The sequence below is a fragment of the Dendropsophus ebraccatus genome, chromosome 10 (assembly GCF_027789765.1).
Source record: "Dendropsophus ebraccatus isolate aDenEbr1 chromosome 10, aDenEbr1.pat, whole genome shotgun sequence".
Classification (NCBI taxonomy): Eukaryota; Metazoa; Chordata; class Amphibia; order Anura; family Hylidae; genus Dendropsophus; species Dendropsophus ebraccatus.
The window spans coordinates 61,049,460-61,077,151 of NC_091463.1; the positions used below are offsets into that span (position 1 = coordinate 61,049,460).

General features: G+C 40.0%; 1 protein-coding gene across 1 annotated transcript in view; it reads right to left on the reverse strand.

Annotated features, from left to right (window-relative positions):
- MAMLD1 (mastermind like domain containing 1) overlaps positions 1 to 27,692 on the reverse strand; it is a 176,789-nt gene that overhangs the window by 57,946 nt on the left and 91,151 nt on the right. Inside the window, exon 2 of the mRNA XM_069943015.1 lies at positions 9,964 to 11,670. Coding sequence (XP_069799116.1) covers positions 9,964 to 11,670 — 1,707 coding nt within the window. The remainder of the gene's footprint in view (positions 1 to 9,963; positions 11,671 to 27,692) is intronic.

The window sequence follows — 27,692 nt, forward strand, 5'->3', positions numbered from 1 at the left end:
AATTCCCCCCTGCCCCTGCCAGCTGCCAGATTTTAAAATTGGCTGGACTTCTCCTTTAATGTCTCCTTATGCACAGTCTGATTTTCTTTAACCTGGCTAAAAAATCAGACCATGTACGGCCACCTTAAGAATAAGCCTTCTTGTATTTGAAAAAATGACTGCTCAGTAGGAAAAGGATCTCCCGCAGATTCTTCCTGAAGCTTTAAGTAGGTCTACACATCTCAGATTATGCACTTCAAAAACGTCAAAAGCTGCTTTCTTAGTAGAAGAAGCTTAACAAGGTTTGAAGCACATATCTTTGAGAGAATGCTAATTGCTGAGCAAACCTTTTCGCTGTTTTGCAGCACATTGGTGGAGTCACTCAAGGTTGTTGTATTCTGATATAAGATCTTTTATCTCGCCCTGAAATCTAATCCACTTTCCTTGCGTACGTATGTTCTACAGTTTACTTAACAATATTTAACCTTGTCACCGGCAGACACGTATTTCATTGCTCGGTAAAGTGTCGCCTATTTGGTCATCTCAGCTCTTTTTTTACCATTACAAATAGACGGTTATGGTAATGCCACATTTTATGTATGACATTATAGGAAAAACGAATATATATAAATCATATTAATAAAAAATATACCATAAACCCAACAGGATGCTAAATATTTTACCAGAGGAAGATAAGGTCCCACTATGGTTATAGGTGCAGGCAATTTCTTTTACAACACATCATAAAATGGTTTGTGGGGATTCAGCTGTTAAGTCCTACAGCGATATTTTGAGCGATCATGGTCATTTTCCATAAAAACAGAGTTGGGCGCCAATCATTCAGCAGAAGTCAATCAGATTTAGAGTTGAATTTGGAGCCAACCATTTGCCATTGGGGTCTATTTATTATTTAAAGATTTACAAATGACCTATTAGACTGTACTGATAATATGTGGGCAATGATAACAACAGGATTACATGCAAAAATTGGACAAGGACATGCAGTATATAAAGGAAGGCCTAGGGGCATAACTAGAAATGGCTGGGCCCCATAGCAAACTTTTGCTAGGGCCCCCTGACGGACCAACAAGCTATCAAGTGTCGTCATAACTGGAAGTACTTGTCAGGAGTACTTGCAGTTAAAGAGACATTTGCAAAATCTGGGAGGCCGACTCAGCCACTGGCTGCTGATAATGATAATGGCTCAGGGGTCCAGTGCATTGCAGGAGCAGGCCACTGGGCCCACTGATGCAGCGGGCCCTGTAGCAGCTGCTACGGCTGCCATGGTGGTAGATAGATCCCTAGAAAGGCTGTTAAATTATGTTATCTAATGGGCGCAAGGAACCCCAGTCTGACTCTGGTTACCCAAACCTTATTGAATGGACATGTCACTATGACAAACTCTGAAAATTTTTTGATGAGAAATGTAATATATCAGTGATATACTGAAGATGTGCATACTCCATATCAGATGGAAATGATTATAGAATACCTTTGTGCTTACCAAATAAAGGAAAAGATCTCCACAGCCTAAGCAGGAGTCATGTCATTGAGGTTACTATGTCCAATAACTAGTCAACATCTGGTTATATAATGCAAAACATTCCTTAATAGCTATGTGAAGATTTTGACATTATTGGGTTGGGAGGGATCTCTCATTCCAAGTATCTTATGTGAAGGCCTGCAATGCAGAGCTGTTGGCAACCATATACGTAACTATAGAATTTAGAGGCAGCATTTGTAGTCTGGTTCAGGGATCTCATGGCATACAGTATTATAACTGACACATGGTAAGTGTGGGCCACCATTTACAAAATTTTTTGAGGCCCAGGATTTTTATGTTGCATCTTTGATGCTAGCCTATAAGGACCATCACTGGATTGTCACTCATAAATGACATTTTACCAAAATATGAACACATTTCTTTATCTATTGTTTTAGCTTCTTAAAGAGCACCTGTTGTTTTAAAAGACGGTACATATGTGTCAACTAGGCACATAACTAGGCTAAGCTGTTTGTCAGTAGTATGTGCAGAGGCATGTCATTTCCCTTAGTTTCCTGACCAATTACAGTACAGCAATCACTTCTCATGGATATAGTGCTGGTGAAAGTGTTTAATGCAAGAAAGTTGTTTGAAACAACTGTTGGATTTTCATGATGCAAATCACACCCACAATATGCTGTTATACAGTCGTCCCACTCAGGGAGCCCTAAGTACAAGATGTCATTGTGTGCCATTTATCTAAGTGGAAATCTTAAAATCTCTTTAATCTTTTACACTATAGCCCCTCGCAGAAAAAGAGACTAATATTACTTTTGGACAAACACCTTGAATTATTTTGTGTGCCGCTCATTTTAGATATGAATAGAGTACTATAGCAAGCGTCTAATATTACTGCAGCCATGAAGACTAGTAATATATTTCACAAGCTATGCCCTTTAATTGTCTTGAATTCCTCCTACAGTTGCTTTATGGTGGCACACTAAAGATGTATTGACATTCAGGATTACTTATGTGTGCCAAGCAGCGGTAATGATTAATAGCTTCTCAGACCACAAGAAATAGATTTAAGATTAAAGACTGGGATATGAAGCAGATATTAGGTTTGCCGTCCCAAATCCATCTACACTTTAAGAACAGGAATCCACCAGGGAAAGCCCACACTGATGCCTGAGGGATTGTGGGTAAGCTTTCTTGATCTGACAGCACTGTAGTACAGATGTCTTTTCCATTGTCCCCACACTAGCATCTGGCACTGGAAGGAAAACGTTAAGCTTTGATATTTATGTTTAAAAAAAATCTGTGTGAGAAAATAATAATGGCTATTTGATAGCTTTTTTTTTTTTGCATTCCATGGAGTCAAACAAGAGTCTCATACTGATGAGCCCCATAAGGCTGGAAGAGTTCTCTGATATTTTTGACAAGCCGTTTCATCAATCAACAATAATAGAAGACAGTATGGGAGCATTAAAGTGAATGCAAAATGGACCTTGTGTAGAACAAACTAGCAAGGGGTATATAAAGTGATGAAGCCTGTGTCATCTAAGGGCATGGAAAATGCCTAATGAAGGTATCTTGTGTACGGAATCATCTTAGACGTTTTCCCTCAATTTAGCAACCTTGCATAGTTGAAAAGCAAATCCTACACAGGAATACCATTGTCTCTGGTGGAATATACCAGTTATCATCAACCATGGGAATTGTTAACATAATACAGTCTAGTAGATGATGAAAAGCTCTGTTAAACTGGATTCACACTACGTTTTTTGCGATCCATTTTTTTCATCCTTTTTAGCAAAAAAAAAAAAAAACAGCTGAAAAACTTGGCAAGATGGATGCATTTGTGTGGATCCATTTTGATCCAAATGACCAAAACCCATCTGATTTTATTAATGTACACAAAAAACGCGGTCGACCACATTTTTGTGTACGTTAAATAAAAACAGATGAGTTTTGATCTTTTTTTTTTTTTTTTAAATTGAAGTCAATGGAAAAACGGACCAAAACAGATAAAAAAGACGTAGTGTGAACACAGCCTTATATTTAACGCTGCACAGCCTGCTCAGCCTATACTTGTTTTAAGTTCACCCAGTGGAGACCCCAAGCAAATACTTTTTGGTTCTATTGCTGTTTTTTTTTGCAGGCTAAACCGTGTAGTAACCAGTAATAGTTGTCAGGATTGGAATGAGAACCAGGATCTATAGGAATCACTAGAACTGCATGAGAATGAACAAGTCAAAAGTCATCTCAGAATCAAGAGAGGGACTAGAATACCTCACCAGCAAGGTCAGAGTTATAGGTCTTTTACCCTAGGGTGATTATTGTCCTGTGTAATAAACCCAGCATTCAGCCAACCAATAGGCACTTACTCCTTCATCAGCTGATTGCTGGGATTGTGCAGTTCTAAAAAATCACTGTTGATCGGTTGCACATCTCCCTGTGTAAGCAATATATGGGCAGCCGACAATAATGTAAGGGATCCAGCCCTGGCCATGGAACAAGTGAGCCCTTTAAAAAGTTCAATAAATGAGTACTAATCCTTCTAGATCATTGTCCGTATTGGACGAGGATCTGCCCATATGAAAGGTTTCTAGGCACCTAGGGAAACCCCAGCTACCTATAGGCTTCACTGTACTTTTCACACCTATGGCCCACCTATTACAGTTTTTTTTTTTATATTACCTTTATGTTGGTACGAGGGAGCCCTTGGCTCATTGATTTACAGCTACCATCATGCAGGCCTTTTTAAGGTCATTAAAAGTGGGGCTGTTACATATCATTGTACTGGCTTGTATGTCTGAACACATGGTGCAATGAATTTGTCATTATCCAATCACTAAGGCACTAAGTATTGTAAAATACTGTATATAGTATAAATGCAGGCTTGACCCTGGGACATACTATGGCACTTATGTGGTATATTAAGGTGTCAGCTTTACAAAAGTCCATAAACAGACTAGAGATGGACACAGAGCAGCAGCTTTCTGGCACACAGCAGAATACTTCAGAAACTGAAATCCATTGTCGCCAATCTCTCAGGCAACCAGACACTACCCCGGGGAGGGTTCATCTGGAGCAGGTGCAATGAGTAGAATTAGTGCCTTTTGAGGTTTGTGATTCCACGAAATGTTTCCATTTAAGTCACACAATACCATTTATAACCAAATGACTCTATATACAGGAAAGTTCTATGATAATCCTGACAGTCCAGTAATGGAGCACTTGTTCCAGTACAAAATGTAATTATAAAAGACCAAAGCAGAAGAATCAGTAAAAGGAGCGAATCTTAAGGTATATATATATATATAGTACTTTTCTAAAAATAGAAAAAAAATAAAAAACTTTGGGAGCGGTAACGTCATCTGTGTGAACTAAACTTGGTGAGTGTTGAGAATTTAACTACTCCTAAATGCAACACGCCCAAAGATAATTATGTACGACTCGCTACGGTCCTTCGCTACGATATCAGTTCCCTGGTCTCCAAAATACCATATAATAAACAAAAAAATTGGATAGCGAACTTTAAAGAAGGGATCACAGATGTTACTCACGCTCAGAAGAGGAGTTTTGGAACCCTCCCCTCCACCTCCAGGTTCTCGTTCAGAAATATCTCAGCAGACATCTACAGCATATCAGTCTCTGTTCCCTGTAGCTACCTTTTGGCATTTTGAGAACTGGGATGGTCAAATTGATTTCTCAAAGGAATAAAAGGTCCAGTATACTTTTTACTAGGTTTTATTCACAGTCCAATGCGTTTCAAGATATCTAGTAACGAGTATACTGGACCTTTTATTCCTTTGAGAAATCAATTCGGCAGGGGCGTAGCTAGGATTCATGGAGACCCATAGCAAAAAATTTTAAGGGGCCCCCCTCCCCTACGCACCACAAAAAGCACTCCATGTGTGTATATATATATATATATATATATATATATATATATATATATATATATATATATACATATATATATCTCTTGTGGCCAGAGGCAGAATCCTGGCTGCAGCCACAAGAGTGACTGACAGAGCAGAGAACCAATGGCTGCTTGCTATGACAGTCCACTGTTTTTACCTATAAGGGTCTATTAGTAGCCCTTATGGTTAAATACATAAGTGCAGGAGCAGACTACCTTCTGCTTAACCCCTATGTACTGTAGTGTGTAAGTGACCCAAAGGTTGGAAGACAATGAGATATCTGCTTTACTGCTGGTGCACTGATAACCCCTGACCCCTACAAGGAGTTCTGCACATTTTCCTACTTTATTGCTAGCTGGAGAACAGAGGTCATAGGTTATCAGTGCAGTGAAGCAGAGATCTCTGTCTTCTGCTTGTTAACCCCTTTTTTGTTGCAGCATGTAAAGTAAACATTTGGTCACTTACACACTGCAGTACATAAGGGGTTGAACAGAAGGACACAGGCTCTTACCTTCTCCCCCGTCCCCCCGCATGGGCCCAATAGCAACTGCCTACCCTGCCTCTATGGTAGCTACGCTACTGCGATTGGGAATCCCAGTGTTTCTCTCCAGATGCTGAAAGGTAGCTACAGGGAACAGAGACTGATATGGATGTCGGCTGAGATCTTTCTGAACAAGAACCTAGAGGTGGAGGGGAGCGTACCAAAACTCCCCTCCTGAGCATGAGTAACATCCATGCTCCTTTCTTTAATGATACTTATTTATGATTTCATCTAATGTAAAGTTATTTCCCCTATTTTTTTTGTTTATTATATGGTATATAGTACTTTCCTAAAAGCTGGCCGGTAATCCACAGTATCTGATGATTTGGCATCCATCAAGCTCCATTGATGCCACATTAAAATAATTTAATTGTAAATATAGCTTCTAGTGTTATTTTAGGATTTTGCTTGCTACATCTCCTACGACAAACGCTGCTTAATCATCTTCATTTCAGTCATGCACATTTCCATAGCAGCTGCTTTTCATATTTGATGGAAATTAAATCATTTTGTGCACTTGATTAAAAAAACATTTCGAAAGGCATGATAAAAGCTGTGGCCAATTGTATTTCCACATGGTGTTTTTATTTTTACACTTGAATACTTGGTTTCTATGGGTCAAATCTTGGGATTAACGCATTGAAATAAGAATATGATGTGAGGTCACTAGAACATGGTAATATTTATACGTGTTCCCATTTATCTGGCAAAAAAGTATTTACGTTACATCTAGAGAACTAAACTTGGAACAAAATGGGACAACTCAAGCTCTCTTGCCAGATCATTCAACTGCAATAAGGCCCTTACATGGGCCAATGGGCTTTAGGAAGTGAGCGTCAAAATCTGTGATTGGTTAGTTTAGGGCATGAACGTTCATTGCATTGTTTGTGCAGCTTCCATTCATCATTATTGGATTCACACCATTTTCACAGGAAAATGTGTAACCGACGATAATGCATTGAATTGGCCACACAAAGGATCTAATTAGCTGATGAACGAGCATTTGCTTATTCATCGGCTGATTGCGGTCTTTGTACATGGGCTGATTCAGTCAGCAATCGTGTGGAAAATGGAAAATTGTTTTATCGTTCTAATTTGAACAATAGTCGTCCTGTGTAATTGCAGGCAACGATAAAAAAATTGTTCATGTGTTGCGATTGTTCATTTAGATCTGACCCTAAATTCATTGTTAATTGTTCCCTAATCATTCGCTGCAATTCGGCATTCGTTCACTAATCGTGCAGTGTAATTGCACATTGTTGCTTCTTTTGCTGGGATCAGATGGAGCAGACGATCGTAGTAACAATCATGGTAACTATTGTAACTAAAGACTATCGTTCTGTGTAATATAGTTAACGATTTTAGGTTAACGATAAACAATCTCGTTTATCGTTTGTCATTAATCGTTAAAAATCGCTTCGCTAATAAAAAATCGCTAATAGGACCCTAAGGCTTGCTTAAAGTGTCCCTGTCATTATAAAAAAAAACTTGACAAAGTCATGTAAAAAGTCTGAGCTGGGAGAATCGCTACAATCTCTCTCACTGCATGAGACAAGCTTAATAGTAAATCTATGAAGCCTGTCTTGTGCAGCGAGGCTGAGATCAGAGGAAGACGGTGAGTGAAGCCCTCAGCAGTATGCTTCTCCTGGTTATATCTAGAGATATACAGCTACGGGCCCATTTTGGGAGCATCCTGTCTTTGGTACATCAGCCCTTCAGTCCCTTTGACCTCTTCCCACCCACCAATGTTTTCGATAGAGATCAGAGTTGCAAATGATCTCTAATGGATCTTGAGTTCTACTGTACTGTACTGTACGGTAAGAGAGAAAAATATAAAAAAAAGTTAGCCTATATAAAACAATGGTTCCCTTTGGAGCACATGTTTATCTTGCAGGTTTCCTATGGGCACAGCATTGCTCAGATTATGGATACTTTAATATCTCTAGGAGTCTTTTCTTGAAATACAAAGTACCTAAAAGGCTGTTCTTGTGGGTTTATGTCACAACAGCTGTGCCTTTCCCTCTGCTCCCCTGTTTGCTACAAGGATCAAATTTCAAGTCTTTGTGTTCCTACTCCAACTGGCAGCCATCCACATTCCTTCTCAGTACACAAGCTGCACCTCTTTCCATTATATGGGAAAAAATGCTTTGCAGCTTTAGTTCCAGTCTTAAATTGTACTCAATCTCTTTATTGCAAATAATGAAGCGTTTCACGTAATTGGGCAGTTTAATCAATAAAATCCAATTTTACCAAAAGGATAAGGAACAGGAGCCAGCCAGCTAGAGGCCTGGGGCATTGTCATGGTCCGTGAAATAGTCCCCAAATAAGAACACTGAAGGTCAACGTTTTTTGTTTCATCATTAGGCAGTGGAGTGGTATTTAGTGTACTCCTCCAATTACAATAAGGGCTGAAGGTAATCCGTGGCTCCTCTAGGGATCTCACTTATTATAATGGATGTACACTATTCAGTCATAACATTAAAACTACCTGCTCCCAGTCCAGACAGGCTAACCTTCAATTCCCCTGTGGTTCAATGAGCCCTGGATTTTTCTGAACCCTGTTGCTACTTCTTTGGTTGTCACTTTTGGTAGACAAGACATACTGGGACTAACCAAACCTTCTGTTTTGGAAACGCTCTAGCCCAGTAATCTTATCATCAAAATTTGGTTCTTGTCAAAGCCGAACAAATTACGCTTATACTTGCACATTTTTTCTACTTCCAACTTCTAAATCCTGACTGTTCACCTAATATATCCCACCCAACAGAAATTATACTTGTTGCCAATCCCTTCAGCAAATAGGGAACTATAAAGGAATATGTATTGTGTTGTCTGTTGCTTTCCCTATGAAAAATGAATGGGCTGGATGAATGATCTGGACAACATTCGTGCAGCACGATTGATTGTACCCTGTAAAGACTTTGCAAACGATTGCAGATCCTGCTGATCGGCACTTGTTTGTGGGGTCAGGTTGGGTATAAATAATTAATAATATTTTTGAGTTGATAATACTGAATGTCATTCTTTGAATGCATTACATCCAATTCCCATTGTGGGATATCCTATGTGCAGATTTATAGTTATATTTAGTGATGAGCGAACTTGCTGAACATTCAAGTTTAGCGTCAACATAGCTTGATCCATGTTTTCCAGGACTCCCTAAGGCTGCATCCAACTTCTCCAGGCAGCGTTGGGGTTCGGAAATACCAGATTGTTTGGCAAGTTCACTCATCACTTGAGATTAGTGAATTTTGAGCAGGCTTAGGTTCGTCCCGGGATACAGGTAATGGCTGTATCCATGTTTTCCAGGCAGCCCTTGGGTTGCCCCCAACTTTAGCTACCGGTAATCAAATGCAGAGGGTTCAGGATTAGACTAATCTGAGCATACTCCATATTCACTTATCTCTACTCGTCACTAGTTCTATACCTTCTACCTACAGGCCTTAACTTGCTTATATTGCAATTCCCTAATGCTAGAGCCAAAATCCCTTCACCCAGAAGGAATGACACAAATTTCTTTCAGATCTTTCAGGTTTTATTGCCATTTCTTTATCCTAGAATTTCCTAGCATTTCCTGTTAGCCTATGATCCTCCTGTTTCACAGCTATTCTTGTTCTTATCTATCTTTAAAATATGCTTCCTTCCTGACCTTTGTTACATCCAGAATGAGCTACACACTAGGAAAAATGTGAATAACTTCTAGTTCTTAATATCCATCAAGGAGGATTTATTCTTCACAACAGCAGGAAAAGTGCAAATGTTGGCAAAAATGGAAAACTATATAAGACAAATAGTTTGCTCATAAAATATGCCAAACAGTCAAAAAATAGAAAACTGAAGGTATAGAGCATTGCAGATGAGACAAAGTAATTTTCGTTTGTACTGTGAATATATTTGTATAGTAAAGCAGAATTCTGTTCTGTTAACTAAGAATTGTATGGAGTGGTGAATGCAAGAAAATATATTGCTGTAGTTTTTAGTATATGGGATGCCCATTGATGTGAGTACAGCATTGTGCATAGACTCCTTACCTGTCTAGCCTGAGGAGGCAAACCAGTGGGCTGCATCTGTCTCTGCATCCTTGAAGGCTGCATCAGTTGCCTTATCTGTTGTTGGAGGAACTGATTGCCGCTGACTTGCTGACTCTGCTGCACTGTTGCCGGCTGATGTTGGGGTTGCTGCTGTTGCTGCTGCTGCTGTTGTTGTTGTTGCTGCTGCTGTTGTTGCTGCTGAAGATAATGGATTAGTGATCCAGCATTCGATGTTAAGTTCATTTTCTGGTTAGCAGAATCAGGTGCAAAATGAGACAGTGGCTTGGTGTTGTTAAAAGAAAACTGGTCGTGACCACCTGAATTGTCATTGACTATTCCGGGCTGCAAGCCATTGGATGGCTGTTGCATAATCATGTTCATATTTTTTGGCTGGTTTGTGGTCATTGACTTGAAGAGAGTACTCTGTAGGCCCGACTGGTTGCCTGTAGGTGTAAGACCGGACATCAATGTGTTCTGCGGACTAAATGGCTGTTGGTGCAAAGCTGGGCTTGAAAGCTTCTCTGGTTGATAGGGTGGTGAAGGTCCAGCATTGGCAGGTGCCATACTTGGCACCATGTTGCTTTGAGGACTTTTCATGGTATTTGCAGGGATGCTGCTCGTAGTAATGTTCTGTAACATTGAGTTCTGAGGGCTGAAGGGTTGCTGGTTAAGAGCTGGACTTGCAATCTTTTCTGATACGTAAGGTGGAGAAGGCCTGTTGCTTGGGTTGCTGGATGAAGGCATGCTTGACAACATAGCATTTTGTGAGCCTTGTATCGGATTTCCCTGTAAATTTCCTGTACTCATGTTGGGTACCATGACATTTTGTGGGCTGAAAGGCTGCTGAGGAGAGGATCCAGGTCTGTAGGGTGGAGAAAGACCTGTAGGTGATATTGTTGGCCAGTTTGGTGTTGGCACTTGCTGCTTGCTTGGAGGTACTTGTTTACTTGCAGCCAGTTGCTTCAGCTGTTGTGCATGCCAGTTTGTCCCTGGCATGTTGGCCATTGATGCAGGTAACATAGTCTGTGATTGACTCTTACTCTGAGTGGCAGGAATAGGTGACTGAGCAGGTTTACTTGATGAAGAAATTGGATAACTGGTTCCAGCAGATGAGGGTCTGATTTGAGGGGAACCAGCATTTGTAGTACTACACGCACCAGAGAAATCCTTGTTAGAGATATGGTTATCCAAATGAGATGATTGTGCTGGGGAGAGCTTGGGAGTTGTACTTAAGTTTGGTTGAGAATGACTCATGACAAGTGGCTCATCTGGCTTACCTGCCAGGATTTTCTCAAGATCCAAATCATTTGGAGAAGGATCAGGCATTTTGGTTAACTCTTCTAAGAGGTCCTGCAGTTCTTGGTCCACAGATGGTAGATTGGTATTCTTCTCTTCGTATGACACTTTCTGAGTCATATCTGCATTGGAGAATGGTGATGCCATGCCTCTCCCATTCATATGGTTATTTTCAAGTAAAACTTGGTGTCCACCTACCCCCATGGATGAAGTATTGTGGTTAGTGGAGAAAGGAGAATGTTGCAGATCGGAGCATGGTACACTTGAGGTGGCGCTTTGCGTTTGGCCCATAGGAAGTGTAACATCATCGAGACAGAGTCGTTTGTTGTCACTTGAAAATATAATATCATTTATTCCAGAGGACACAGGGGAACTGTCATCTTCCAGCTTTCTCTTTATGGATCCTTGTAGCTGAAAGATAAGAACAGACAATATTATCTCTATTTGTTAATCACAGCATTAAAGTCACATTACACAGATTACCAACATGAAACGATAGCATGAAAGGTTTTGCAAATCTTCATAGTAAAATGTCATTGTCATAATGATTAATACTGTCACTAGTTTACACTATTTTACATCTTTACGAGATAGCAAGATGCCTGGCCAACGAGCACTACGGGATAACTGTATGCTGGAATATATCATCTTTTATAATAATTTTCTACACATTATACTTAGACTTCCAGATTTGAAATAATCTCCTTAAACATTGAAAAGTGCTTAAAAAAAATTGATGGGGGTAGGGTAAACATAAAAAAGAAACTGTACTCATCTACCCTGATTCCCTGCATTCTCATTTTCCCATATACCAGTCTCCATACTTCATGTTACTTCATGGTTCTTGAAGAACTGCCACTGCCAATTATTGGCTGCAGCGGAGTCCCACATTCAGTCAGTGATTAGCAATGGGTTAACAGGAACCAGGGAGTAGGAGAGATAAGTGGGGATCTAGAGATGTCAAACAAGGGCAGGGCAAGTGCAAGGGCAGGGCAAGTGAGTATAGTTTTTTTCTTCAATGTTTAACATTCTTTCAGCTAAATCTAAAAAAACTACTTTTCCTGTAAAACTCCTTTTATGACAAGCATGGTCTTCTCTTATTGATCATAAGCTTTTTATGCATGATCTATGAATTTTTTTTGACAGACTAATTTTTTTGTTCTTTCTCACAGATGAATGTCTTATACAGTTAGAGTGAGAACATAATAATGTGTAATTACATCTAATGTAATTGAGATTGGCCTGACTGTGCCCCGACATTTGATGTCAAGCTTAGGGACCCCACAATAACTCTCACAAATCATCCCTCAACTTCCTGGTATTGTGCAGTATGACATGGAGGAGTTAGTCACACCTGACATATACAGTATGCAGCAAAACAGATAGGAACGTCTATCTTCCAAGTAACAGGGCCTATCTACCTACTTCATGAAAAAGATGTATTTTTTTTAATTTTGCAAAAGTACTTACTAACGTGAATGCTCTTAAAATAAGAAAATTAAATGTGAAAATCAATAGCTCCCATTTAAAATAATAATATAAAAAATAGTAGTACATAAATAGAAGCAAACACAGCAAAGCATTCCAATGGAAGTGTTACCACAGTGCGTGCAGCCAGTGGTTTAATAGCTATGACCTACGTGTCAACTTGATTAATCTATCATTAACACCAATGCCTCATGTAATGAGGAAAAATCTTTATAGCCCATAAGAAGCACAACAAACAAAGACACAAAATCATCAAGGTGTTAACAAGACTCCAACAGGACAAAAGCTATAAAACAACATGGTGTACATGATTTGACAAGTAATCCAGACTACCTGCAAAAACAGGTGGTGAAAATTTAGTGCAATAAATCTCCCCGAAAAAAGTCAAATTGACATGATACAGATTGGTTGCTAATATATAAAGATATACTTGGGCTACGACAAGCATTCTTGGCATCCAAGGCAGGATTTTTCAGAATATACCATCCCCTCAGCCTCCATCATTATCATACCCACAAAAAGAAAGAACCCATCTTACCCTGGTACATAACATTTAATCAGTAGCCTGGTCAAAGTGCCCAGTTGGTTGGAACAAGGTATTTAAAGTAAAAACATTTGTTTAGACTTATAAATTGTGTTCTCTATCTTAATGATACCTTAGGCAGTTGCCGCATCTCCCTACCCCTGGCCCTGTATGCAGTTTTTCTTATAACAATATATATATATATTGACAACCTAAGAGTTGGCCATCACCTCTAACTCACCAAATCATCTTTATATCATAAGATTTTATCTTTATATCTTATTTTACACTCTACATTATAGAATTCAGGTAGTGAATGCATGAACCACCATTAAAAAACCTTCACATACTTCAACTAGGCTTGTGTATGTAAAATCTCTCTGTAGACCACCAGTCTTGAAGACCACTTTTTTGGATGGGTGCCTCATAGAGGTTCCTCACTTTCTATGTACACATCTCCCTGTCATCTACTTGTGGATCAGGTGATGATTGGCTGATAGAGGGGGTGTACAGTATTACATTCATCATGCACTTATCTACAGACCCTGGTGATAATTCTTATGACCACTTTGTGCCAAAAAATCCATGCCAATATCTACATCCACATCCACATGAAAATCTCTCTACCTATTTTCTATTTTTAGAGGTTCTCCCATTCAAGTCACTGGGAGCTTTAATTTGGTTAGTTGCTCCTAGAGAGGGAGCATAAGTCAGTAAGTAAATAACATAACCTTAAGATTAAAGTATGTGGAATAACTTTAGTATAAGGTAATCAACAACTTTAACCCTTTCACAACTGTGGGTCATTGATGCCTCAATCCCCAGGTCATTCTGGGACTGCAGCTTATGGGATCAGAATGATCCCTTGCTCTGTCCCGTCTCCTCTGTCCCATGCCAATGTTAGAAGCCTGTGACAGCGATAGGGGAGAGAGGGGAGGAAATAGAGCTTGTGGCCACACGCTGACAGTGGCCCCGTGCCAGCCTTACCTCCCTCCCATTCCCTGCTGGCCTCTATAGCCAGGACACTGGAAGCCTGAGGCATCCAGTGTCCATGGCTACTGGTTATCAGACAGAGAATTCTCCCTCTGTCGGGGAAGAATTCTCCGTCTGAAGCCCTATAGATGCTGCAGTCGTGCTGACTGCAGTATCTATAGGGTAAAATGTCAGCAACGGAGCGCGAGACACGCCGCGGATGACACAGGTGCAGCTTCTGTGCCTGTGTCATCCTGCATTGTAATTTAACATCGCTGCAGCCTCAGGCATAGGCTTCAGCCACGTTAATTTACAGTGGAACTGCAGGAGGGGGTTAACAGCTGCATAAAAATCCGCATGTAAATCCACATCAAAACCGACATCAAGCTCTGGATGGATTTTGCATGGATTTTAAAGCAAGAATTTGAAGAAGTTCTTGCTTAAGGTTTATGAATTGAACATGAGTATTCAGCATGGGATCTCTTGGGTTCTGACCCGAGGAGAATGTGCATGGGAGATTTGCTACACACTAAGAATAAGTGTTTAGTCCCCTTTGAACCTGAAAATGATGAAATAACAATATTAATTCCTTCCATAGACATAAAATAACAGCGGTTTTCAGAATGATTACTTACAGAATAACCAGATTATGGCCTTAAGTGTCTCAGAAACAAGTAGTTTCTAAAAACCTTACATGGTGTGTATGCTAAGGCTAGAAACAAGGCACAATAAAATACAATGTATTCACCAAGGGTTCGTCTGCCTTTACACAGTGCTACAAAATAATATGTCATATTACCTTCATATTTTGTTTCCAAGATGATGGTAATATTCCCTGAGGCTCAATAAATCTCTACAGCTTTATGCAAGTACTCGAGCTGTACAAAGTGTACACTCTGAATGCAAAAGTCCTGCAGAGTTTGCAATTTTTTGGTAAATATACACACTATATGCCTACGGCAGGAGAATTTAAGCATAGTCTCAGTGATACCTAAGCCCCTTTCCTCTGTCACAGAGCCAGCAATTCTTAGGAAAGATGAGGTACTCATCCATTTTAATAGCCCCCCTGCAGTTATCCTTTGTCTATTCTCAGCAGACACTCTATTTTAGCATTACATGGCTTATCGTCTTCTTTACAAGATTTTCCATATGCCTTAAATTCACAGGGAAAGAAAGGTTGGCAATTTTTCCTGTGGTGGGCTATAGTTTCAGTCTTCCCTGTATCGGTGCAATAGAAAAATATTTTCCTAGAAATACATTACAGATCCATTCTTCTGATATGAAGAACATTAATGCTTTTAGAGAAGTGTGTATGCCCGCTAAGCCTTATTGAGGCCATTCACATCTCTTTCCTCCTTCTATGCCATATTCTATAGGTAAAAGACTTGTATCTAATGTGTATTGGAACAGCCTGTTTTTTTTCTAACGGGATTCAAGAACTGGCCATGTTGGATTTTAAGGTATCAGATTCCTGGTTTCCCAAGGGAATAAGCCTTAAAAGAAGTGTCTATCAACCTCTTTCACCATGAACATAAAACCTGAGGGTGCTTGTTTATTGAGGAATGAAAGTGTATGGAGAACTTAAAGGGGACAAACTAAGATCAAAACGTACCACTTATCCACTGGATGGGTGATAACTATTTGATCAGTGGAGTCTGATCACAGGGACCTCCCACTGATCACAGGAATCACAGTAACTTGCCTCTAGGCTCTACTACTGACTAGATCAGTATATAGATGTTCTATCACCATTGAAAGGTCATTGCGAAGAGAAAGAGAATTGAGCAGCAACACACGTGCTTGACTGCCACTTCATTCACATGGAAGGAGAAGGGACCCCCGTTCTTGTGATTGGTGGGTTTCCTTACAGTCAACCCCCCAGCAATCATAATTATTGTGAGAGGTGTTGGCAACATGGGCAGTTATCAAAAACAGTCCCCTTCCTGCCCATAGTTTGTGAGTGGTCTGGGAAAAGATGAGTGGAAGGGGCTAAAAGGGAGCTGCAGCCTACCACTTTAAGTATTTCCCAGACCTCTGGAGTCCAGTTTCTAGAGTCACAATCTCATAAGTAGCATGTTGTTACTTGCCAGAGAGCACACAGCAAGTCCCAATCCCTTGTTTATAGGTTACATATCATCATAGGCACAATTTCACCACCCGTGTATCACAACGGCAATATATGCCTATATATTTACCATGAATTTAAATTGCCATTCTATTTCACCCACTATTTTCCCTTACAAAAACAAATTACAGACCACTTGTTTCATATGCGTCTAGTAAAATATCATGCCACATAAACTATAATGTAAGTTACATCAGCACCATTGGCGACAAGCCTAAAGGAATGTAGTAATTTAACATAACATAAGAATATAGTAATTTAACATAAGAGTACACTACTACTGTAACTTGCTCCAAAAAGATGGTTGATGACTACATTATACAGTATATAATAGACTCAAATATTATAACAGTAGATTTAAACATGTGTTTTTTTTATTTCCTATCTAAGCTTTACAACATTTGTTCTAAGAGAAGACAAATGGAGGCTGGAAAGAATGATGCCCAACTAAGTAATGTGTGAATATAGATTTCATGTTTTAATGCCCTATTGTATTATGTTTGTGCTTGTGTTTGTTCTTCTGTATGACACATAGTTGCCAATTTCAATGGATGTTTCTGTACTGTCTATAAATAGGCTCCTACGTGTAAAACAACCACATTGCTGAGGGCACCTTAAAAGAAAAAGAGAAAGAGGGAAAAAAAGTTAAGTAAATCTCCCAAGTTTCTGACTTGTCCACAGTCAGGAGACTAGCAGAATAAGTGCACACTTCATTGCTGCTTGGTCATGGTTGGACACACAAGTGGGTGATTTGTTTGGGCCTTTGGCACTAAAAGATAAATCAATCGTTCCTTTGTTGATCTATAGATTGATTCATCTCTGGTAAAGGTGCCCATACTCCTGGATGCGGTTGAATTCCGTAGTGCATTTTGTGGGCAAATTTATTTAGGTACCTTTTGGTAATGTTATTTGGGAACCTTATTACAGTACTATTGGAACACTGTATCGTAACTATAAGCATGGAGGGGGGGGGGCAACAGAAAATACAAATTAAGACACCAATCAATCTAAGGATCTTCTTTTAGTAGTCAAGAGGAAAAATTACTGCCTATGCCGTGCACTTCCATACCATTTAAACTTTAAGATACCATTTAAACTTTGCTATGTTACCCTATACTCATATAGGGGATTTATCAAACATGGTGTAAAGTGAAACTGGCTCAGTTGCCCCTAGCAACCAATCAGATTCCACCTTTCATTTTCCAAAGAGTCTGTGAGGGATGAAAAGTGGAATCTGATTGGTTGCTAGGGGCAACTGAGCCAGTTTCACTTTACACCATGTTTGATAAATCTACCTCTTAGTCTATGGCCCAACAACTAATTCATAAATTCAGATGATAAAAAAAAGTCTGATTTAGTGAAACCAAGTATTGCACTTTGTTCATGAGTTCACTTCAAACATGAATCAGAAATATTCTAATTGCTTAATCTTAATGTCTATCAACTCGTGACTTTACAAATCACTGGGATAGTAACAGTGCACATGACAGAAGCTGTACGCCTTCAGGGGGTATTGAAAGGCTGTTATAGAACACAAAGCGGAGTTTATTTGCTCTTTACTAAATAAAACCATGAACTCATGCTGTGAAATCTAAAAAAAGGAACAGCCAGCAACAAAACATAACAAAAAGCATAATTTCATAGGAAACACCCAGGCATTGGAATTACTTATTCATAACAGAGCTTTTGTGTGGAGAACATTACGTGGATAACGCACTGTGGTCTAGATAAAAGCACTGTAAAAGAAGGAACAGTAGGGTTTAGTATGCAATTAATTAGGAAAAATAGTCATGGTAAGTAACAATTAGTATTAGGGCCGTTAGATGTTTGCTTTACACCAACAGCAATAATCACTTCTCAAAAGATAAAATATTACAACCTATGTTTTAGTCATTTACAATATTAGATGAAAAAAAAAACACTAATCATAATGTGATAAGCTCAAGAAAAAAGTTAGGTCATGATATGTGATAATAATATAAAAAACATTAAAATAAAAAAAGTAACTTACAGTCATTACCTCTTACAGTCATCCATCTTTTTATATTCAAGAGGCCTAATTTAAGGCCAATAAGATGTTGCCTAAAACAAGATCTTATTTTCCAATGCACATTAGCAAAAATGCATGTATATTATTTTTTCTTTACTATTTTTAGGTTGCCAGCTGATGCAAATCCTTAAGATATTTGCTATTAGGGCATATGGACAATATAGCGGATGGTCACCATTTCAGACTCTATCAACTTGCCAGAATGAAAAACTGTTTACAAAGAGCAGCTCTTGTAGCTCCAGCCTATCCATGTAGTATTAGGCTGGGTTCACACTACGTATATTTCAGTCAGTATTGTGGTCCTCATATTGCAACCAAAACCAGGAGTGGATTAAAAACACAGAAAGGATCTGTCCACACAATGTTGAAATTGAGTGAATTGCCGCCATATAACAGTAAATAACTGCCATTATTTCAATACAACGGACGTTGTTTTAAATAACAGCAAATATTTGCTGTTATATGGCGGCCATCCACTCAATTTCAACATTGTGTGAACAGATCCTTTCTGTGTTTTCAATCCACTCCTGGTTTTGGTTGCAATATGAGGACCACAATACTGACTGAAAAATACGTAGTGTTAACCCAGCCTTACATTGTATGATCAGCTTCAACTTACTCTGGGAAGTCTAAGGTCAGTATGGCAATGATGGGATGATCCGCCAGCTTCCATTTAGAAAGACATCTTGAAGAGTCCTTTAAGTATTTAAAGCTGGCTAACTATTTTCCGTAGTGTGTCGAGTGGTCTGGTTTGTTTTCATCATTAGGATATTTAATATGAATATGAAGATTATTATATAATTTACTGATAATGATATAATTTGGGCAAGAAACTTGCCCAATAATGAATCTTAATAATGAATCTTGGAACAAAAATGTATATCCAAGCTTGACAAGTAATAGTTTTGTCTATAGGGGTCAGACTGAGGCTCTTAGGCCCTGGTGCAAGAGCTAAACTTTGACCTACCACTTAAATGGAGTATTTTATTAGGTTTATGCTACCTTAAATGAGGGCAGCATAAACTAATGAGATAAATGCTAAACAGATTATTGTATTATATACATCATTCTTTTTAGCCATTCTCCTAATGTGTAGGAGAATATTGTTCTTGCTGCACCCCTCCCCCCAGCTGCTGAGTGACAGCTAACTGCCTACACAGCATGGATAGATAACTGCCAATCAGCAGCTGGTGGGCAGCTTCTCATGAATATCCAGGACTACTGGGCTCATGCACATAATGGAGAGGACTACTTATTGTCCATGTTATTCAGGAGGATATCTCTGAATCAGCTGCACAGAACAATGTAAGTGATACCTGATTCTGTTCAGCTTGTCTGTCACTACCTAGATAGGACAGCATAAACCTTCTGACAGAGTCTCTTTAACCTTCTATGACATTTGAGACCTCTATATACTGTTTAATGTTACATTGTATCATTACATTACAATTCCTGAATTGCACCCATGTCTATGTACAACACTGTCCACACTATTGTAAGGCCCCTATGAGATTTCTAGCCTTATGGGTCCAGTTGCAGTCTCTTTTTTTTAAACTCTACTCTGCCATCTGTAATACTGGAAAATATATTTTTTTCCTTGTATTTTTCTTCTGACAGAGTGTTATCAGATGATAAGTTACAGAGCATTGTGGGCATTGTCTGTAGAACATTAATTGCTACATGTCTGAAGATTTAATGTGCCCTTCTTTGAACCAAATATTCTTTTAGTGAGTAAGGAAGAGGAGTTTTATTTCCACTGATTTATTCCAGAAACATGCCGAGTTTCTGACCTTTGTTTGTGGCTAATATCAGCAGAGAGCATTAATCTTGGTAAGCCTTCTTTTCTAACAGCGGGGTATGAAAATATAACAGCTATGCATATGGCAGAATAAACATATACTGTATCACAGTCAAAGAAACTCAAGATCATTTCAAGGTTGAATCCTTACATGCCTAATGTGCCCTGGGGTGTTCCAAGTGACCAAGAATAGCATTTGGAATTGAAAGAATAATGTTAAAATACAAGTAGGTATTCTTTTCTCTTTAAGGGGGAGTTTACAATAAAAAAAAGTTCTTTCAAATCAACTGGTGCCAGAAAGTGTCAAAGATTTGTAATTTACTTCTATTAAAACTATTAAGACTTCCAATACTTATCAGCTGCCATATGTTCTGCAGGAAGTGGTGTATTCTTTACAGTCTGACACGCTGCTCGCTGATGACATCTATGTTCATGTCAGCAACTGTCCTGAACAGCAGCAAATCCCCTTAAAATAGCTCTCCTGCTCTGCAGACTGGAAAGAATACACTACTTCCTGCAGGACATACAGCAGCTGATAAGTACTTGATTTTTTTTTATAGAATTCAATTTTATTGCTGAACAACCCTTTTAAGGAGCAGCAAAGAAGTAGTAGCATCTTAGAGAGTGTATTATTTAATTTAAAAAAACATGTTTGTAACTGGTAAATTGCACTAATTGAGGCACAACTCTAAAGTACTGAATCTGTGCATGCAACAAAACTTACAATAATTCTTATATCTTAGTTTACACTTATTATACTTGGTAGGGCAGCAGTTTGTGCTTCAGAGCTGCTCTGGGCACAGGAAGTTGATCCAGCGTCACACAGTTTGGAATCTTTTACTCAAACAATGACCTGCTTTTAAGTATATGTAAACTTTGCACTGCTCTCCTTCCTTCGTCCATCTTATTTCTCCATGACTACCTATCTTGCACATATTGAATGGAAACGAATGTTTTTTATGTACTTGATTCTGCAGCAGTTTACATAGTTTGCAAATTTTAGTCACTGTCCCCATGGGAGGAAACACATACAAACAAGGAGAGAACATACAAACTCTTTGCAGATGTTTCCCTTGGTGGGATTTAAACCCAGGACCCCAGTACTGCAAGGCTACAGTGCTAACCACTGAACTACCATACTTAAGTGTATATCAGATCATCTCATGAAGACATCTCCTTCAGTAGAAACCTTAATGTGGCCCCAGTGATCAGCTGATCAAGACTAAATGGATCAAGCTCTGGCTGGACATAATATCTCAGCTGACCTGTTGAATATGTAAAAAGTGACTCAAATATTAAAAGTTGAGGAAAATACAAAGGATACATGAGTAATAACCCACATGATATAGAATAGCTATTTATAGCTATAATTTGGTTAATTCACCTCATCCCCCCATTATACCTATGCCTCTTCTCTTTTCCAATCCCTTCACTAGACACCCATTACTCTGGATCTACATTTTGTGGGAAAGGTGAAGACTGCCAGAATACCGCCTGGAATTCTGGGATTCAGCCTAACTAATAGGCTGTATCCCTGTTTTCCAGGCGGTACTCGGGCTGTCTCCACCTTTCCCACGGAACAGGAAGACATCGGGAATCAAATGCTGAAGGTTCGAGTTTGATCAAACCGAAGATTTTCCGATGTTCGATCATCTCTAATTATAACCTACTACTACACAGCCATATGAGAGGCTTCTTCCCTACCCTGATGTCCCCTCCCTCTATACCTTGTATATAGTAAACCCTTATGGGCAGGGTCCTCCCTCACTCTAAACCCATCTGTCATTCAGTTCATGTTTATCATATTTATTTTGTTGTAAATGATGTATCTAAAACCTATTTCCATATATATAGCAGCCTGGAATTAATGTCGCTTTAAAATAAATAATAATAATCATCTATGTATCCTGTCATGCTCTTTAATTACATGCAATTTTTTTTCTTTTCAGTGAGCTGCACATAAATGTTTTGGTCACCAAACATAAGGATAATTTGCATTTAAATCTCCCATCAGCACCGGGCTCGCATCACATACATGTAATTCCTAAATTGGAATGCAATTAATTAATAGTCCTTCTATTTTAGTCACTTATTTACATTTTAGAGGGCAGTAAGCTTTTTCATTGCATACACCATCCAATGTGCTGTGAATGCTAAAGAGAGGGGGGAGCGTCACAATGGCGACTATACTTTGATGTCCTTACTGTGATTGTTTCATATATACTCCACTAGGCAGGTCAGCTAATTGAGGAAATGTCCCTCCATTCTGGTCTTCTATGCGACGACCCTTACAGCGGGTTGAGGAGGTGCGTAAACATATTTATGGTGTTGATAGATTGAGTCCTAGCCACAATAATTTGTTTGCTGAGATGTTTATCAAGCAGTTTATAAGCTGTGAAATAGTCTTGCTGAAACATTACAACACGTGCCAAAAAAACTATGCTTGAATTAAGAGTTCAAACACAGCAACAAATGGTTTAACCAGTAAGGGAATGTAATAATCGTCTTTTATCTTTCATCTTAAAATACCGGGAAAAAAAAATCAGATCAATTGTTACTCTCATTATTTTAAGAATGCAAGGCAAGAGCTTTCAACATTTCATCCCATAGCTCTTTTCCCTGGAGGGGGTTTTAGGAATATTGAATAGCTCATAAGCGGCAACGGCGGGGTTCCCTGTTGAATGAGGCTAATAGGACATTCATGGTGGACTTTTAAAAAGCGAGAAGCAGACAGTAAGGTGGAGCAGTTTATGAATAAAATTTATTAAAAATAAAAAAACAAAGCAAAAAAAAACCAACAATGCTTTGTCTTTTCTCGAAAAAAAGAGAACTTCTCATTTTCAAACAGGAAAAGACAAGTGTTATTACAAGCCTGATAGGAACCTCTCATAGATCATTACAAATTTATATTGATTGCATTGACTATATGCCATCTGGTATTCTAGAAAAATATCTGTATTTCCTGTAACATGTTGTATGTGGAAACATTTTTTTCAAAGAATACATGTCAAGGAATACAGAATCCCCCAAAACATAGTTAGATAAGATTTAGGTAGATTATTGTGGAACCTCTTTAAGATGACCACTGGAAGTTCTTAGACAGGTGGTACTAATGGCTAGTATACATATCGATTGAAAATAATCGATTATCTGTCCGTGTCTTAAAACCCAACGATCAAATGCTGAATGAAAAATCGTTCATTCGGCATTCAATTGTTATAGCAAATCTTTGAACAATAATTGCTACGTGTAATACGGACCTTAGGTGGTGGTCTTCAGAAAGATGTGATCTTTTTTGAGAGGTTTCACTATATACAGTATAGACTAAGGTTTGTATTACACGGGCGGATGGGGGCCCAATAATAACTTTAATCGGCGCTCGCTTACTGGGCCTGTTACATGGCCCGATAATCGTTTAACAAGGGCTGCATGGACATTGTTAACGATGTCCTTGCAGCCCTTCCTTAAACTGTGTACATTACCTATCCATGCTACAGGGCTCCTCTTGCGCTCCGCTTCTCCCCAGCTCTGAAGCTGCAGCACAAGGGACCCAGGGAGAAGCAGAGCGCAAGAGGAGCTCTGCAGCATGGATAGGTAATGTACAGAGCAGGGGTATTCAACAACTTTTAGTGAAGGTCCACTTACCGGGGTCTATTGTCAGGTGAAGGTCCGAGCTAAACATCAGTAGGACACGTGTTTTGTTACGTTGTCACAAACGTTCAACTATTTACATACAGAATTGCTGCTTATTAGCGGGAAAACTGGCATTTTTTCTCTCTTCCCAGGCCTTTGATATTAGGTACAAAGGGCATGACTGCCCTGGTAGTATATAGCCCCCTGTTGCTCCCCCAGTAGTATATAGCCCCCCTGTGCGCTGTCCCCCAGTAGTATATAGCCCCCTGTGCGCTGTCCCCCAGTAGTATATAGCCCCCTCAGTAGTATATAGCCCCCTGTGAGGTCTCCCCTGTAGTATATAGCCCCCTGTGCGCTCCCCCCAGTAGTATATAGCCCCCTGTGAGGTCTCCCCTGTAGTATATAGCCCCCTGTGCGCTCCCCCCAGTAGTATATAGCCCCCTCAGTAGTATAAAGCCCACTGTGAGGTCTCCCCTGTAGTATATAGCCCCCTGTGCGCTCCCCCCAGTAGTATATAGCCCCCTCAGTAGTATATAGCCCCCTGTGAGGTCCCCCCTGTAGTATATAGCCCCCTGTGTGCTCCCCCCAGTAGTATATAGCCCCCTCAGTAGTATATAGCCCCCTGTGAGGTCTCCCCTGTAGTATATAGCCCCCTGTGCGCTCCCCCCAGTAGTATATAGCCCCCTCAGTAGTATATAGCCCCCTGTGAGGTCCCCCCTGTAGTATATAGCCCCCTGTGCGCTCCCCCCAGTAGTATATAGCCCCCTCAGTAGTATATAGCCCCCTGTGAGGTCCCCCCTGTAGTATAAAGCCCCCTGTGCACTCCCCCCAGTAGTATATAGCCCCCTCAGTAGTATATAGCCCCCTGTGAGGTCTCCCCTGTAGTATATAGCCCCCTGTGCGCTCCCCCCAGTAGTATATAGCCCCCTCAGTAGTATATAGCCCCCTTTGAGGTCCCCCCTGTAGTATATAGCCCCCTGTGCGCTCCCCCCAGTAGTATATAGCCCCCTCAGTAGTATATAGCCCCCTGTGAGGTCCTCCCTTAAGTATATAGCCCCCTCAGTAGTAAATAGCCCCCTGTGAGGTCCCCCTGTAGTATATAGCCCCCCTGTGCGCTCTCCCCTTACAGATGGCCCCAGACAAAAAAAACAAACAAAAAACAACTCACCTAGCACCTCGTTCCCCACTGCGGCTGTCTTCTTCTCCTGTCGGTCCGGCCCCCGGCTGATACGCGCTCTCTGGGGACGTCCCGGGGATTCCTCAGCAGAGCGCGCATCAGTGACCTCAGTGTGCGCCGCCGTCCTGTACTTCCGGGAAGTTCAGAACGGAGGTGTACACTGAGGTCTGTGGTGAGCGCTCTGCTGGGGAATCCCCGGGACGTCCCCAGAGAGCGCGTATCAGCTGGGGGCCGGACCGACACTGCCTCCAGCCCCACAGGCGTACCGCAACCTAAGGACAGTATGCCTATAGGGCGGGAAGCAGTGCGGTGGGGAGCGGGACCTCCTAACCATCCCGGGACGGACCGGATCCGGGGCGGTTAGGAGGTCTGACCAGGGGTCCGGACAGCTGGCCTCCGCGGTCCGGGTTCGGACCGTGGTCCGCCAGTTGAGGACCCCTGGTAGAGAGTTTGGAAATTCTCAGTCGCCAGCTGCACACTGCTACTATACATAGCGATGCGCTGTCGGTTTCCGACAATTTTAGGTCCAAACCTATATCAACAATCATCGGCTGATCATTGTGTTTTTTACACGGAGCGATAATTGGCCGATTATCGTTCCGTGTAATAGGGCACTAAGAAGATACTATATACAAGTTTTAATGAAACAATTGTGAACACCCTTTGTTAAAGCAACTAGGCTGTTGAAGTTTACAGAAATCTGTGGTCATAACAATGTGGAAGCTTTATATTTATATATAATACAGTGTCCATCTGTTCCATAGAACATTTGAACAACAATGTCCCTCTGCTATGAACCTGACACTAATATTATTATTGGCTTATTGTAGGAGGGGGCTCCTGTTACAGATTGAGCATAGAGGCCCAGGAACTTCACGTTACACTTCTGACATACGCCATAGTATTTAAAGTGCCACATATTCTGTCCTGCTGTTTAATAGAATCCAAAACTAAAATATAACAGAAATCTAGAGAACAAAACACAATTTTTCATCAATTCAAAAACACTTAGAAATTCATATTTCTAGGCTCCTAAATAGCAGAATACAAGACCTAATAAATGAAAATTAAAGAATACTTGGTTTAGCCCTCTTCAGTTTGAAATACTCCAAAGACATAAATTAGGATAAAGTGGAAAATCTTGTTATTAAGCCATTTAGAAAGAACAGTGAAATGCAAATTATGTCATTTTTAAGAAAAAGGATAAAAATCATATAAATTGTTGGTGTCTGTGGTACAGAATATGGCCCATGTATAGAGTATTTCCACCCAACAAGTATTTATCCAAGAAAATAAATTAGCTAAGATTTACTAAAGTCCAGCCACATCTAAAATTCTGCTTAGATCAACATAGGACCATATACATATCCACTGCAGAAGAAAAAGTATTACATGCCAGGAAAATGCTACGTAATCCATGTGAGAAGGGACCCACTTTATGATATCTATAAGGCATATGGGACTGGGTAATTGTGGTGAGACAACTCTTTTATAGGGATCATCTAAGGAAAAACAATGACGTAGCAATTAGTTTTTTTCCTTTCTTTTTTAAGTCAGCTAAAGTCTTATCATTACATGGTATAGGGAGTAAAATGTTACCTTTAGTTATGGATTTAGCCTTTAACAAATTAGGTTTTCACCAAAATGGGCCACAAATTTTTGGCTTTAAAAAAGTTTACTGAAGAAAACATACTTCAAACAGCCCGAAATAAGACAAAAAACACCATAAGAAACTGAAAACAGACTGTTCAAACAGTCAAAGGAAAGTCTAAGTACAAAGATCAACAGACTTGTGGCTTCTCGACATTTAGCAGAGCCAGGATATGAAAGGATATATACACTAGGGATTATAGTTTTTACTAAGACTGCCGTATAAGTGGTGGTGTAAAATGCTGGTTCATTCTCTTGTAGGATTGTGTTTCTCAGCTTCAGAACTGCAGGCCACTGGCTGTATCTATAGCACAGGTGTCATAGTCAACAAAGCCATTAGAAGACGTTAGATGGATATACAGCTATCCATCTGATGTTACCAATTTGGCTTTACCTTGTTATTCAGGACAGAGAAAATTTGACAGCTTGACTATACGTAATTGGTTCAAAAATAGTCATGGGAAAGGTATTCCAGCACAACCATAAGCAGATACTGGAACCCACAGGTAATACATGTGGTTGAGGTGTATGAGTCACCATTGTATAAAGTTGGTGTTAGGGCTCGTTCCCACTGAGCAAAAGCAGCTGAATTTCTGCGCTGAATCAGCGCTGAAATTTCAGCCGTTAAAATAGGTGCAGAGCTAATTTCCATTGTGTTGAATGGAAATTCTGCTCTGCAGTTCACACAGTGGAATTTCCGCACTGAACTAATCCGCTTACCGCCAGAAGAATGAACATGTTCATTCTTCCGCTAGCGGAAGCCTATACAAATCAATGGGGCTCTGATTTTCTGTTTCAGCGCGGAATACGCGCGTATTCAGCGCGGAATACAAGCGGAAATTACTCGCTGAATCAGCGCGGAAATGGGGAAAAGGGGAGGGGAGGAGGATTCTAGTATATGTTCTGGTATAGTCTAGTTTACTCACCAAATACTCGCTGAATTTCAGCGCTGAATGCATGCGGATTCAGCGCGGATTCCTCGAGTATTCCGCGCTGAATTTGTCAAGAGCTGATTAC